This window comes from Talpa occidentalis, unplaced genomic scaffold, assembly GCF_014898055.3.
Source record: "Talpa occidentalis isolate TD23 unplaced genomic scaffold, MPIMG_talOcc4v2.1, whole genome shotgun sequence".
NCBI classification, from domain to species: domain Eukaryota; kingdom Metazoa; phylum Chordata; class Mammalia; order Eulipotyphla; family Talpidae; genus Talpa; species Talpa occidentalis.
Genome location: NW_026555331.1, coordinates 152128050 through 152141011, shown reverse-complemented (window position 1 = coordinate 152141011; position 12962 = coordinate 152128050). Strand labels below are relative to the sequence as shown.

The 12962-nt window shown below is 51.9% G+C and overlaps 1 protein-coding gene across 2 annotated transcripts; it reads right to left on the bottom strand.

Annotated features, from left to right (window-relative positions):
• Positions 1-1534: 1534 nt before the first annotated feature.
• ZNF212 (zinc finger protein 212) lies at positions 1535-12165 on the bottom strand. 2 transcript variants are annotated; one of them, XM_037515492.2, is made up of 5 exons: positions 12124-12165; positions 6565-6954; positions 6310-6436; positions 5309-5398; positions 1535-4275 (listed from the first exon to the last, which is right to left on the bottom strand). In XM_037515492.2, the coding sequence occupies exons 1-5, from the start codon at positions 12145-12147 to the stop codon at positions 3419-3421; spliced, it is 1488 nt and encodes a 495-aa protein (XP_037371389.1). In that variant the 5' UTR covers positions 12148-12165; the 3' UTR covers positions 1535-3418. The 2 variants fall into 2 exon arrangements, with proteins under 2 accessions (XP_037371389.1, XP_037371385.1); XM_037515488.2 differs by having other exon boundaries at positions 1536-4278.
• Positions 12166-12962: the final 797 nt, after the last annotated feature.

Here is a 12962-nt window from a genome sequence, read left to right as displayed (position 1 = left end):
GGGGCCCGGGCAGGGGGCGCCCGCGGGGACCTCACCCCCTCCGGGGTCCGGGCAGGGGGCGCCCAGCGTCCCACCCCGGGAACCGGCAGGGCGCGAATGAGCGGGACACGTTGGAATTTGGGGAGTTTCCGCCTGGAAGGGGAAAAGCCGCGCAGACCTTCCGGGGCAGCGCAAGTGCACATGGATGTGCCGGTTCAACAGCGCCCCCAAAGTCCCTATGGGAATCCCGGGTCTCTCCCTCCCCTGGGGGAGACAAGCCGCAGGCAAAGGGCCCTCCATGCCATCCCCCGTCTTCGCTCGCCGGTCAGCAACCAAGATGGGGGGATCCTGGGGTGTCGTGACTAACCCCCCTGTCCTCCCCCGTCACCCAGGTGCCCTCCTCCGGAAAACCAGCGTGCCCGTGAATGACAGGTGTGCTGCCGGCGGGTCGATTTTCTGTCTTTTCTGTACTTCCCATTCGCCCTACCGTCCAGCCCCTGCAGGTTCCCCCGAAACTACTCTGCAGATTTGCTGCTTTACTGTTTTGGCGGGGGTGGGGGGAGGCAGGAGAGAAAATTATTTGCCTGAGTGGACCTGTATTTGGGGCAAGGTTAGGACGCGTGACTTGAAGGGAACAAGCAGTCAATGCAAAATAAGGCGTTGCTCCTCGTGGAGGCCCTCACTGGAGTAACGCGGCCTAACAGGCAATTTGCAAAGTGCGCTGAGGACATCAGAACATCTGGGTCAGTCAGACCAACATATAAAGGCTTAAAAATACTGGCAAGTTGTAATCCTGGAAATGTAAGGCAATGTTCAGGGCACACAGGGGTCTGGAGAATGGCTTGGAGAGAGAGTGGTAGCGTTTTACCAAGCCCTATTCAGGTAAGTGACAGCTGGTCTTAGCAGTCTCCTAGCAAGTCAGTGGTGCTCAGATGTTGGCAGAGCTTGCTCACCTGAGTGCTGGTTGAAATACAGACTGCTGGGCGGGCTGAGCTTCCAGGTCTGAAGCTGGAAAGGCTGGCGGTGACCAGAATTTGCTGTTCTAGTATCTCTCAGGTGACTCTGCTCCCACCAGCCTCGTGGCCACACTGAGCGCCATGGCCTTGCTCGCGGGCTCCCTCGGCTGCCTCCCATCCCCCTGCTGATTTTATAAATGTATGGGGGAGAGAAAAATCCCCAAACCTGACACCATAACACGATTTCTGAGCATACCAGTTTGGAGTCAGATCAGGCGTAGTTCTAAGTAAAAATCCCCTGCATCCTTATTCGTCATCTGCTGTGAGTTTGCTTTCTTTGGGGGGAGGGGGGAGGGATCAGATCTCTAGGGCCTAAAATCTTCTGTGTGACCTGACAGCACTAGATTTCCAGCACTGGCTCCAATCCTGCTCGTCACTCCAAACAGCCGGGCCGCTAAAGCCCTGGCGTCACTCCAAGTGGGCTCAGGAGAGTGGTGTGCTGGTGGGCCCACCCCCACACGGGCCACAGGATGGGGCAGCTCAGACACGGGACTCCTGTGGCCCCCTCACTCTCTGATCCAGGCAGGTAATCTGCATTAGGAAGCAAACCCTCGCTTAATTATAAAGGCCTCAGGAGGGGAAGTCTTAGTAGGAGACAGTGCAACAAACCCCACAAAGCCTTCCCAAATGCAAACACTGGGCTCCCCATTCCGAATACCCACTATGTGCAAAGCGCAAAAGCCTGGGGCTGGGAGGAGGCCAAGGAGGACACCGAAAAGCCACACCAAACATGGCAGCTGAGCACCTCCTGTGGTGCTGCCGCGGGCCAACTCCCCTCCACGTTGCTTCTAGAACATGACAGTCCATGCTTCACAGCAACCAAGCTTATTTTTATTTATTTATTTAATTTGTTCCTTTTTACCCTCACATCCCACTCCCTCCCTCGGTGGACAACTGTAATGTCTACGTGTGAAACCTATGCTTTTCTGTGCATTCTTACGTTTTGTGTACGTGCATTTCTCACTCCCGTGAGTGGCGTGCTCATAGACGACATTCCCTCCCGACTCTCCACGCAGCGCTGCAGACCCGCCACCATGGCTGCACGTGTCCGAGCCATGATCCTGCTCCCCAGGACTCCCCATGTGCCTGCCCTATTTACCTGCTACCTTGACCTCCCACCTTCCCCAGCTGACCTCACAGGGTTTGTAGCCCTCGCCATAGCTGTGTCCCTGGTGTCCGCACACACACCCTGTCCCGTCAGGCCTGGCGAGGCAAGGCCCAGGTTGTGCCCACTCCCCGATGTGGGCCCCAGAAGGGCATTCAGAGAAAAATCACTGACAGGAGCATTATTATTTTTTTTTGCTAGTAGCGTTTTATTCTAGGCAACGGCAAATCACCACAGGGGCACTCCCAAATGCCCAGGAGCCCACTCGTGGCTCCCCAAAAACAGTGGGGACAGGCCTTCAACACTCCTGGGACAGCAGCGGTCCACTCTGTCCCCACCACCTCAATCCCCACCACCTCAATCCCACCACCTCCACCAAGGTGGAGAACAAGTCATCTCAACCATCAAGGAGACAACCTATGTGAGGAACAAGCTCAAACAGCCACGGGCACACCGTGAACCCGCTTCCATGGGAGCGCTGAGGCCCACCCGAAGGAGGGCTGTGGGGAGAAACCCGGCTCCCTGAGGCAGTGCCTCTCTCAGCTCCTTTACAGCGTCTTCCGCAGCAGGGGCCCTGGGGTCTCTCCTGCTCCCCTCCCCCTCTCCCGCCTTTGGATTCGGTTAGCCCCACCTGAGCACCAAGGACCCCCAGGAGAGGTAGCCTGCACTCTGTCCCTGTCCTCTGGCCTATCAGTGTGGTGGGCTAAAAGAGCCCCATAAGTGACCCCTCCTAGAGGGGAGCCCAGTCCTCATGTTAGGAACAACTTCTGCAACTCTGGAAGCTTAGAAAACAAGTGTCAGACTGTGTATTTTTTTAATCAACTAAAATCTAACTCCAAAAAAGTTCCTCAGAGCAGGTAAGCAGTTCACTTACATTATTTCTTCTACTTGTTATTAACAAAGAGACTACAAAAGAAGAAATGGAGGAATATGCCTCCCAGAACTCTGCCCACTCCTTTGGCCCAACTCTGCCCCCCAAGAAGACCTGCAATGCTGCAAGAGGGCCTGGAACCTGCCCCCCGCCCCTGCGGATCAGAGAGCCACCCAGCCCATGGGGCTCAGCAAGACGGGATGCCCGAGAGCTGAAGGTGCAAAGAGACAGCAGGGAAAAGACGGCTGGGGCAGGCCTGGCCCTGGACGTGTGCTCCCGTGGCTTCAGGCCTGCCTCCGGGCTAAGCCTGGTGCTGCTGGGTGGAGAAAAGGCAGAGCAAAGTGACTCCCCTCAGGAAGAAGTCAGCCCTTGACTCTGCCCTGGGTTTCTTTAGGGGGACCAAAGCCAGCCCCCTCCGCCCCCCCAACGGGCAAGGGGCTGGCACCCTTAAAGCAAGCCATTGGGCCTTCCGGGCCCGGGGGCCGCCCCACCCCGCTCCCGCTGGTGGATCTTCTGGTGCTGCAGCAGGTGCTGCTTCTGCACAAAGCTCTTCTCGCACTCGGGGCAGCTGTAGGGCCGCTCGCCCGTGTGGATGCGCTGGTGCCGCACCAGGTCGGACGGGTGGCTGAAGCTCTTGCCACAGTAGCCACAGATGAGGGAGCTCCGGCTTTTCCTCCAAGGGATGTGGCCAGGCAGGGCGACCAGGCTGTTGGGCGAGAAGCGCTCCTGGACCCGGTGGCCAGCGCTCGGTCCCTCCTGCAGGTGGCAGCGCTGGTGGGTGACCAGGCTCAGCCTGCAGCTGAAGCTCCGCAGGCACACGTCGCACTGATGCAGCTTTGCTTTCTTGGACTGAGGCTTAAGCCGTGGCCGGGGTCTCAGGCTCTCCTCAGACTCAGAGGCGGGGTAAGACTCCCACCCCGAGTGGGTCCGCAGATGTGTGGCCAGCAGCTGCTTGGAGCGGAAGCTGATCTCACACTGCGAGCATTCATAGGGGCCGGAAGTGTCCCTTTTCAGTTTCAGGCCTGGCCCACGTTCCCGACCCAGTTGGACCTGCCGAGCAGTTGTCTGCTTGGGGGCGCTGCCCATAGTTCCACCACTGTGAGAGTCTCTACTGCCCTCAGCAGGCTCCTCTGGATTCGTGTCCCTGGGATCTGATTCCAGGAGGACGGAGCTGCCCTGCCCGTCCCACAGCTCGGCCTGCTCAGGGCTCAGGAAAGCCTGCTCCTCAGCAGCGCCCGAGTACTCTCCAGGAAGATCCGCGGAGCCTTCCTGCACGTACTGCAGCTCCTGTTTGATCATAACCCCTTCTGTGCCAAGAGAAGACCGACAGATCACAGCGTGTCCCCTCAGCTTCCTGCCAGCCAACGAACATCTGGGAGTCGGGCTCAAATCAAGGAGGGGATTAGGACATTTGGAGGGAATGAGACCAACCAGGTTCCAAGACCTGACAAACTAAACCATGCTTGGGAAGAGCCATGTTGGTGGGAATCTGAATGTACTGTTTTTACAGAGCGATGTTACCAATATAGTTCTCCACAAAACTGTATTTAGTCCCTGTGAAAAATACTCTCTTAACAACTGTACTAATGTAAGTGTTAAAAGTAATAAATTTGAATGATTAAAAAACAAAAAAGAAAACCTATAGGCTTGAAACTTCATCCATCCAGGTTTCCCTGGTGGCACAAGGGATTAAGCACTGCACTATGAAGCAATCCACAGCCTCTGCAGCACAAGTTCCATCCCTGGCCAGCCAGGGAGAAACCCACATGGTGCAGCAGACCTCCTGTCTCACCCGCTGCTCCCCTCAGCAGTGCATTTCAGTCTGCCTATTCTGTTCCCCGTTCTGTCTCTGGTGGATCCTCTCACCCCCTGCATCTCTGGCCTGTACCCCTGCTCTTTTATGCATAAATAATCTTTAAAAAAAAAAAAAAGAAAGAAAGAAAGAAAAGAAAAAAAAAAAGAAACTTCATCCATCCAGCTCCGGATATCCTACATAATCTCCCCAAATTACCTGGCTTACAAATGCCCTCCCCCTACTCGGTCAGCTTCACTCCTGAAGAGCAGACCGACCCTAGTCTCAGCCTCAAGCGGTTCTGACTAAAGGCCAGCCATGCTGCTCTGGGGCATCAAGGAGGACGTGACGGTCATGAATCTGCGGACACTGCAGGAGAGGGAGTCAGGGCGTGTAATAGGAGCACTCACACCAACCACACAGGATCTGGGAGCAGTAAGGCCCGGTGAGGACACGAATCATCAGTGTTTGGCAGCTTAGCATGGGAAGGTTCACTACAGGCTTCAGGGAGCAAGGAGGGAGGTGGAATATCCTGGAGCACTCACCTGGGTGGATATCACCAGTACCTTCCTCTTCCAAATCACCCAGCATTTCTGTACCCAACTCCGCTTCTCCTTCTGGCTGGCCGAGGACCTCTGGGTGGAAACAGCCAGTGTGAGCTCACGTGCACTGGCCGTTTGTGGAGGAACAAGGTGACCAGTGTCAGGAGCTTCAAAGATTCAAAGGCTACAGTTCTCGTCCCTTCGCCCCAGCGGCTTGAGACCATTAGAAAATTAGGTCAGCTTGAACCATCTATTCAGCTGGCTGCTGCCCAGAGGCCCTTCACCGCAGCCTAGGCGCCGGGCCCAGCACCCTTCTCCCCAAAAGTACACCTCTCCATGTACTGGTGTCATGTGCTGTTTCCTTTCAGGGTATCTAATGTCACCCCCCGCTTCAGTTCTTCATGGGGACAGACAAGGAAACTGACTAGAAGAACTTGCAAGCCGCCAAGGTCACAGAGTCGCCCTCTGACCCACATGCTACTTCCCGCCCCACCTCCTTCCTGACGTTCCCCCACAGACCTATGTTTTAAAAGATTCTGTTAACCAAACAAAATGTGTTTGGTACCTGACAGCTTCTATTCTGCATACAGAGATGTGGGTCTATGAAGCAGCTCTTCTGGCCAACACAGTGAGCAGGCACAATGCCAGCAGAGCACCAAGAAAAACTTTTTGGTAGCTGATGCTGCCCACAGGTCACAAAGGATTTCTTGTCAAATGGTCTGAAGTAGTAAAACCAGCACGAGGACCCGAGCCGCATTCCGTGCATATGACAGCATGTTACCCACCAGTAAGTATGACCAAGAGAACAGAGAAGAAATAGAACCGCACAGCATCAAGCCCTTTCCGAGTGTTCATAAACTGAGGCCCAGAGGACTCGCGGTCCTCACCCGCCCAGGCCAAGAGGCCCAGCAGCCAACTACAATCCAGGTGCGGTCCAGGCTCCCGCTCAGCCTGGCGGGAGTGCGGGTGTCTGGGGGAGGGGTCTAGGGAGGGCCGCCACTTACTCAGAGACACCAGCGTCTCGTAGTTGCTTTCCATCACATTTCTGTACAGCTCCTTCTGCCAGTCCTCCAGATTCTCCCACTCCCGCTCTGAAAAACAGACTCCATCGTCTTCCAGTGACCTGGACACCTGAAATCACAAACGTCACACAGACAGCCTCTAGTCACAGCCGTGACGGAAAAGCCAGCAGTTTACTCTTCCACGATAAAGCACAATCAGGCGGATGCCCCCTGTCTTGTCCACTCTAATCCTCCTACCTTGGGGGCCTCTTCTTTGCTGCCGGGCGGCAGCCGCAGGACCCAGAAGTTTCCATTCCTTAACAGGTTCTCCATGTTCTCCAGCCGGCGCTGCAGCAGCCCGTACTCCTGCAGCAGCGTCCCCAGCACGGCCCACTTGCCCTCCAGCTGGTTCCCGAACTCCACGGCCATCTTCTCGCAGTCGGCCAGCTTCTTCTCGGCCGTGCCCGTCCGCCCCTCCAGGCTCTGCAGACGGGCGGCCTGGGCCTCCATCTTCTTTTCCACGGCCTGAACAGCGGCCACCACGGTCCAGAGGGAGATCTCTGTGGTCTGGAAATAGGGACTTTTCTCTGTTGCTTGTGAGGGCAGCGTGGAAGAAGTCAGGGGGGTGGCGCGGCGTTTCCTCCTGTGCTGAAATATCAGACAGGGCGTCAGTCAGCCAGCATCCCTTCCAAACAGCGAGTAAAGAAAAAAAGACAAGGGTCCAGAAGGGTTTAGAGGCACCCAGTTTTCACTTTCCTTTTTTTAAGAAAAATGCCTGATATTTCGTATTCGGATACAACAAATGAGACACAGTAATAAGGAAGTGCTGAAAAGTAGAAAAAGAAAAAGTGATGTAAAATAGCACCACCCGGAAATAAGCTGTTCGAATTCTGGTATAGTTCCCATAAGCTCTTCTCATCTTTTATTTCTTTTCAAGCAAAACTGAAACCATATCATACATGACGTTCTGTCACCTGTGTTTCACAATCAGCACACTCAGTAAGACTTTCCTGTGTCACATATTCAAGCCAGTTTCTTGCTGTGTGACACGTGGGACTGTGACAGTGATATAAATGACGTGTACTCCGGCCCCCACTTCTCCCTGGACTTAGCCGAGAGTGTCACCCCTGCTGGAAACCTTTCCTCCTCTACTTCAATAAAGCCAAAGCCCTTGGGGAGGGCCCGCAGGGCTCACTCACACCCTCGCATTCTGGCTGAGAGCGAGGCTGACGGCATGAACCGACACTTCCCTTACGCACCTCACTTTACGGTGCCCCTGACGGCAGAAAAGTCACCGTGGCCAAAGCTCAAAAGTAATAAATGCAACACACGACAAGTCTTCCCCAGAGCGGCTCTGCAGCCCCAGTCCTACTGCCTGTCCTTCTCAGTCCCCCAGCACCACCATCCCCCAGTTTCCTCTTCTGTTAGGTGGGCGTGCACTTTACTCAAGGTCACTTCTCTGGGCAGGACACTGAGACCGAGACACTGGGAGGACGTATCTCTGGAAGAACTGTGGGGTCAAGGGTCATGGTCTGGAGAAAAGGGGCAAAATGGAGTGACCTGCACAGCAGTGAACGCTTGAGTTTGGCCTTGAGCTACTCGTTACTCAACTCAGTTGGTTCATTATGTAGTATATGGGCCCAAAACTTAAATACCCCCCCAACTAAAGACCCAAGGAAAAGCCTAACACGAAAGATAAATACAAACGAAAGAAAGCGTCAGGCTACTGAACAAAGTCGTTTCATCACATGCTCCGTGCTTCAGTCTCCAGTGCTCCGAGTCTCTTCCTTCCTGGCTCTCTGCTGCTTGTCAGACAAGGAAGGTGGGTGGAGAGCTGAACAGAGGACTTAATCTCAACCCTTCCACATAGTAAAAAAACTGAAAACTAGTTAACCAAGTTCCTCCTTCTCTCTGCTGTGAATACCTATCATGATGAAAGCAATTCAAATGCCCGCAAATTGAAATTTCAATTTCTCAGTCTTTCTAGATAGTTTCAAGTGCTCAAGTGCCTAGACATATTGACTAGGCATTACTATACTGAATAGCACAGAGCAGAATATTCCCATTATCTCAGAAAGTTCTTTGTAATTAGGTGTATATAAGATTAGAAATGTACTATCAAGTTAGTAAATGAATCTTTTACCATTATAAACGTAGTAGCAGGTGTCCATTTCTAGCAATATTAACACAGCTAAGCCAATTTTCTTTTGATTCATATTAGCCCTGGTACATATTTTCTCAGTCTTTTACAGCCAACAACTACTAAACCACATAGCTGCATTTTTCCCTACCCTGACATTCTTTACCTTTTAACTAAAGTATTTAACCCATTTATGTTTATTGCAGGTGTTGATCTACGTTTACTTATTTATTCTTTAGCTTTTTGGTGCTATTAGCTCCATCTTCCTTTTTCTTGTCTTCTTTTAGATATTTTTCTTATTGTATTATATCCCTGTTTAATTTTTAAATTATATAGCCAAGTTCTAGTCTTTCAAAAATTACCCGAGGAATTACAGAAACCATACTTTTAAATACCTTAAAACACCTGAATTCTGATCATCTTTTCTTAAGCTTTTACATTAATGCTGCCATGTAATTCAATTCTGCTATTTTTAACTCCACAAGAGATTACAACTATTTTATTCAGTCAGTATGTGTTTATTTTTTTTTTTATAGAGGCATGGTTTTTTTTTTTATTTTATTTATTTATTTGTTTGTTTGTTTTTTGTTTATACAAGCACTGGGTACAGTCAGAAGCGCGGGAGGGTGAGAGAATTCACCAGAGCCAGAGCGGGGAGCAGAGGAGGCAGAAGGACCGAAGTACACTGCTGAGGGGAGCAGCGGGCGGCAGGAGAGGTCTGTGCGCCATGTGGGACCCTCCTCCGGTGGCCGGGGAGCAGCCGGGGATCGAACCGGCGCTACAGAGGCCGCGGGCAGTTTCGCAACCCAGCGCTCAACCGCTGCACCACCGGGGAGGCCCCAGTATGTGTTTAGAAATACCCATTTTCATAAAAATTCTTTACATTTTTAGATTTCCCATATGGAATAATTTTCCTCTTACCTAAGGTATATCCTTCAGAATTTCCTTTAATGATGATGTATTGGCAGCAAACTCAGTTTTAATATGTCTGGAAGTATTTTTATTTACCCTGTTTTTGAAAGTTATTTTTGCTGAGTATAAGAATCTGGCACCACAGCTATTTTCTTTCAGTAAATTAATGGTATCATTTTATTGTCTAGTTTCCATTCTTGCTGTTGAGAAACTGGACTCCATCAGTCTTATGGTAGTTCATCTGATGGCAATTCACTATTATGTGTCAACACAGATTTCTTTTACTTTATCATGTTTGGGATCCACTGGGCTTCTATGTATGAACATATGTAGCAGTCCTACCTTATCCCCGGTCATTAAATATTCATCAGATATGGTCTAAAGTACAGATTGTGGGCCTCCCCTGGTGGCGCAGCCCTTGAGCGCTGTGCTGCGAGGCTGCCCGCAGCCTCTGCGCGCCAGTTTGATCCCAGACTGCCAGTGAGGGTCCCACATGGCGCGCAGACCTCTTCTGCCGCCCGCTGCTCCCCTCAGCAGTGTACTTCATCAGTCTGCCTGTTCTGCTCCCTGCTCTGGCTCTGGTGAATTCACTAGCCCTCCCGTGCTTCTGACTGTACCCAGTGCTTGTATAAATAAATAAATAAATTTAAAAAATAAATAAAGTACGGATTGTGTGTTTCACTTCTGGAATTCCAATAGGTTTCTCTTCTGAAATTTCAGTATCTAAAACCTCTGAAGACAACAATTTTCTGTCCATTATTTCTTCTGACTTTTCCTCATAGCTTTTCATTGCTTGTTTGGTAATTTTTCTTATTATGCGTTCAATTCTCTTGGAATTTTATCTGAGAATTATTTGAACTCATTTATCTCTTAAGAGTTCTTTCACTTAGGTTTGGGGTTCTATGTATTCTTTACTAATATACATTATAAATATATTTGAGTTTTCTGCCAGAATATTTAGTTGTTTTTATAAGAGCACCTCTTCAGCCATACCTTGAATTGAGAGGTTTGGATCTCATCTGAAGAGACAGAGAGCAGAAACTTACTCAAGGATAATCTAATGACAGATCACCAAGTTAGTTAAACTATAGCTTGGGCCTCTGGAGGACTTTTAAGACTTCCTCTAACAAAGTCTGTTGATGACATGTAGGTAGCTGAGCGCTGACTAGTCAGTGACTTGTACATCCCCACCCCTGCCTCCCACACACACACTTGGACTTGAGGAAAACCCAAGTCTTTGGCTGGATCAGCTTAGCTTAAGGGAGTCAGTCAGATGAGGTTAAGTATTGTACACATTTGAGCCTTGTCTTCACAAGTCAACTGCAACTTCCTTGAGAGCAAACATGTGTTCTGCGAGTCTTCCAATTCTTCCCCTCTTAGTTCTTTCCACATCCTACTTTCTAAAAGAACCAAATATAATACACCCTGCTCACAACCAAGTTTTCACCTCACAATCTCCTTAGCCCTCAATTCTCACAAGGCTCTCACATGGTCCTGAAAGTGTTTCCAGGCCCAGAAATGCTGCATTAAAAGCACTGTTTACAAGAGCTAAGCTTTGGAAACAACTCAAATGCCCAAAAATAGATGACTGGATCAAGAAGATGTGGTACATATACACCATGGAATATTACTCAGCATTCAAAAAAGATAAACACATGCAATTTGCAGCAACATGGATGGCGCTGGAAGGGATCATGCTCAGCGAAATAAGCCAGAAAGAAAAAGAAAAATACCGGATGGTCTCACTCATAGCAGGAATCTAGAAAACTTAAATAAGGGACCAGGAAAATGAATAACTATAAGAAAGTGAAAATCAAAATCAACAAAAAACTATGAACCAGAGACACTCTATGGGGGGTGAGGGGCGGGGAGGGGAGGGATTGGGGTCAAAATAAGGGGGGTGCAATTGTATGGGGAATATAAAAATAAAATTTATTTTTAAAAATGCTGCATTAAAAACCAACTAAAGTTCACCTCCCCTTTCCAGAGCAAATCCTCTTGCATTAGCAACCTCGACTAATACCTCGACTCCGGAATACGGTAAGGCTGTCTGAGCTGGAAGGAACCTTAGACCATGCAGCAACTAATGCAACACAGTGAGTTTGCAGCGAAGGAAACGGAGGCGCGGAGTGGTGAAACAGTTGCCTAAAACCACTCAGCTGGAGAGCTGCGAGCTGAGTTCCAGCTGAAATAGCCAGTCTCCTGACTCCTTACCCAGGCTCTCCCCCACGCCAAGATCTGCACCTCGGGAGTCCCTGAACGAGGATGGGAGAACTGGGGACAGAGACCGAACGGCTTCACAAGAACCCCCCGACTGCACCGTGAAAACACACCCGACCCCGAGAAGAGCAAGACGTCCGACTTCAGCCCGCGGCTACACCCCAGCCCCGAAGCCCGCAGCAGGAGACTGGCAGAAGGAAGCGGCAGAAGGCACCCGCCAGTCAGGGAGCTGGTCGTGCTGAGGTCCCCGCCGCGTCTGGCGACCTCGCCCGCAGGCCGGGGCCCCCGGGTTTCCAAGCGGGGCGACCTTCCCAGCCTGGAGTCGGGGTCTCTGCGCAACGGAGAGGGCGCTTGGACGGTCGCAAATCCAAGATCACAAAACAAGCCTCGGGGAAGTTTCCCGGCGGAGCCGCGCGGGCCGCGGGGCAGGGCGGGGTCCCCCCCGCCGGCCGCAGCCCCGGGACCCCCAGCCCGGCCGGCGTCCGGACCCCGCAGCCCCGCCCCGGCCCGGGCCCCGCCGGCCGAAGGCGCCCGAGGCTGCTTACCCGAGCAGGCGCCGACTCCGCCATGGCTGCCCGTCGCCCCTCTCCCCGGGCCCCACCTCACAGCCCCCCGACCCCGCGACCCAGGCCCCAGGACGCCCGCGGCCCCTCCTCGAAGCGCCCCCGGCGCCTTGTTGACACAAGGTGCATTCTGGGAGCGGGCCGGCTGCGAGAGCGGCGCAGCGCCCGTCCCCGCCGCGCGGGCCTCCCATCGCGCCCCCGCGCGGCCGGAGGGGGAACAGCAGCCGCGGACCCACCGCCTGTTGTGTGTGTTCCCCAGGCCCAGCACTCTTGTGGGTGCGGTAAGGGATTAAAAAATGTGTAGGGGCCTCCCTGGTGGCGCAAGGAGTTAAGCACCGCACTATGAAGCAATCCGCAGACTCTGCAGCACGGGTTCGATCCCCTGCCGGCCAGGGAGCAACCCACATGGCGCAGCAGACCTCTCCTGGCTCACCCGCTGCTCCCCTCAGCAGTGGACTTTGGTCAATTTGCCTGTTCTGTTCCCCACTCTATCTCTGGTGAATCCTCTCACCCCCCCCACCTCTGGCCTGTACCCCAGCTCTTGTATGCATAAATAAATAAATCATTTTTAAAAAGTATAACAATTGTAGAGACTGATCTAACAGGACATAGAAGAGTGAGGTCATTAAACAGATCGATTATAGAATTCACTCCCTCTATTCTGTGTGCGTGTGTGCACAAAAACGATACATTTATTGAAAGATTTTTTTTTTTTTGTACAAAAGAACACTCTGGGGTAAGTAGAAATCATTGACATATACACCCCATATTCACACACACCACATACACACACCCCAGAGCCTCTGAGAAGTGAAACACTA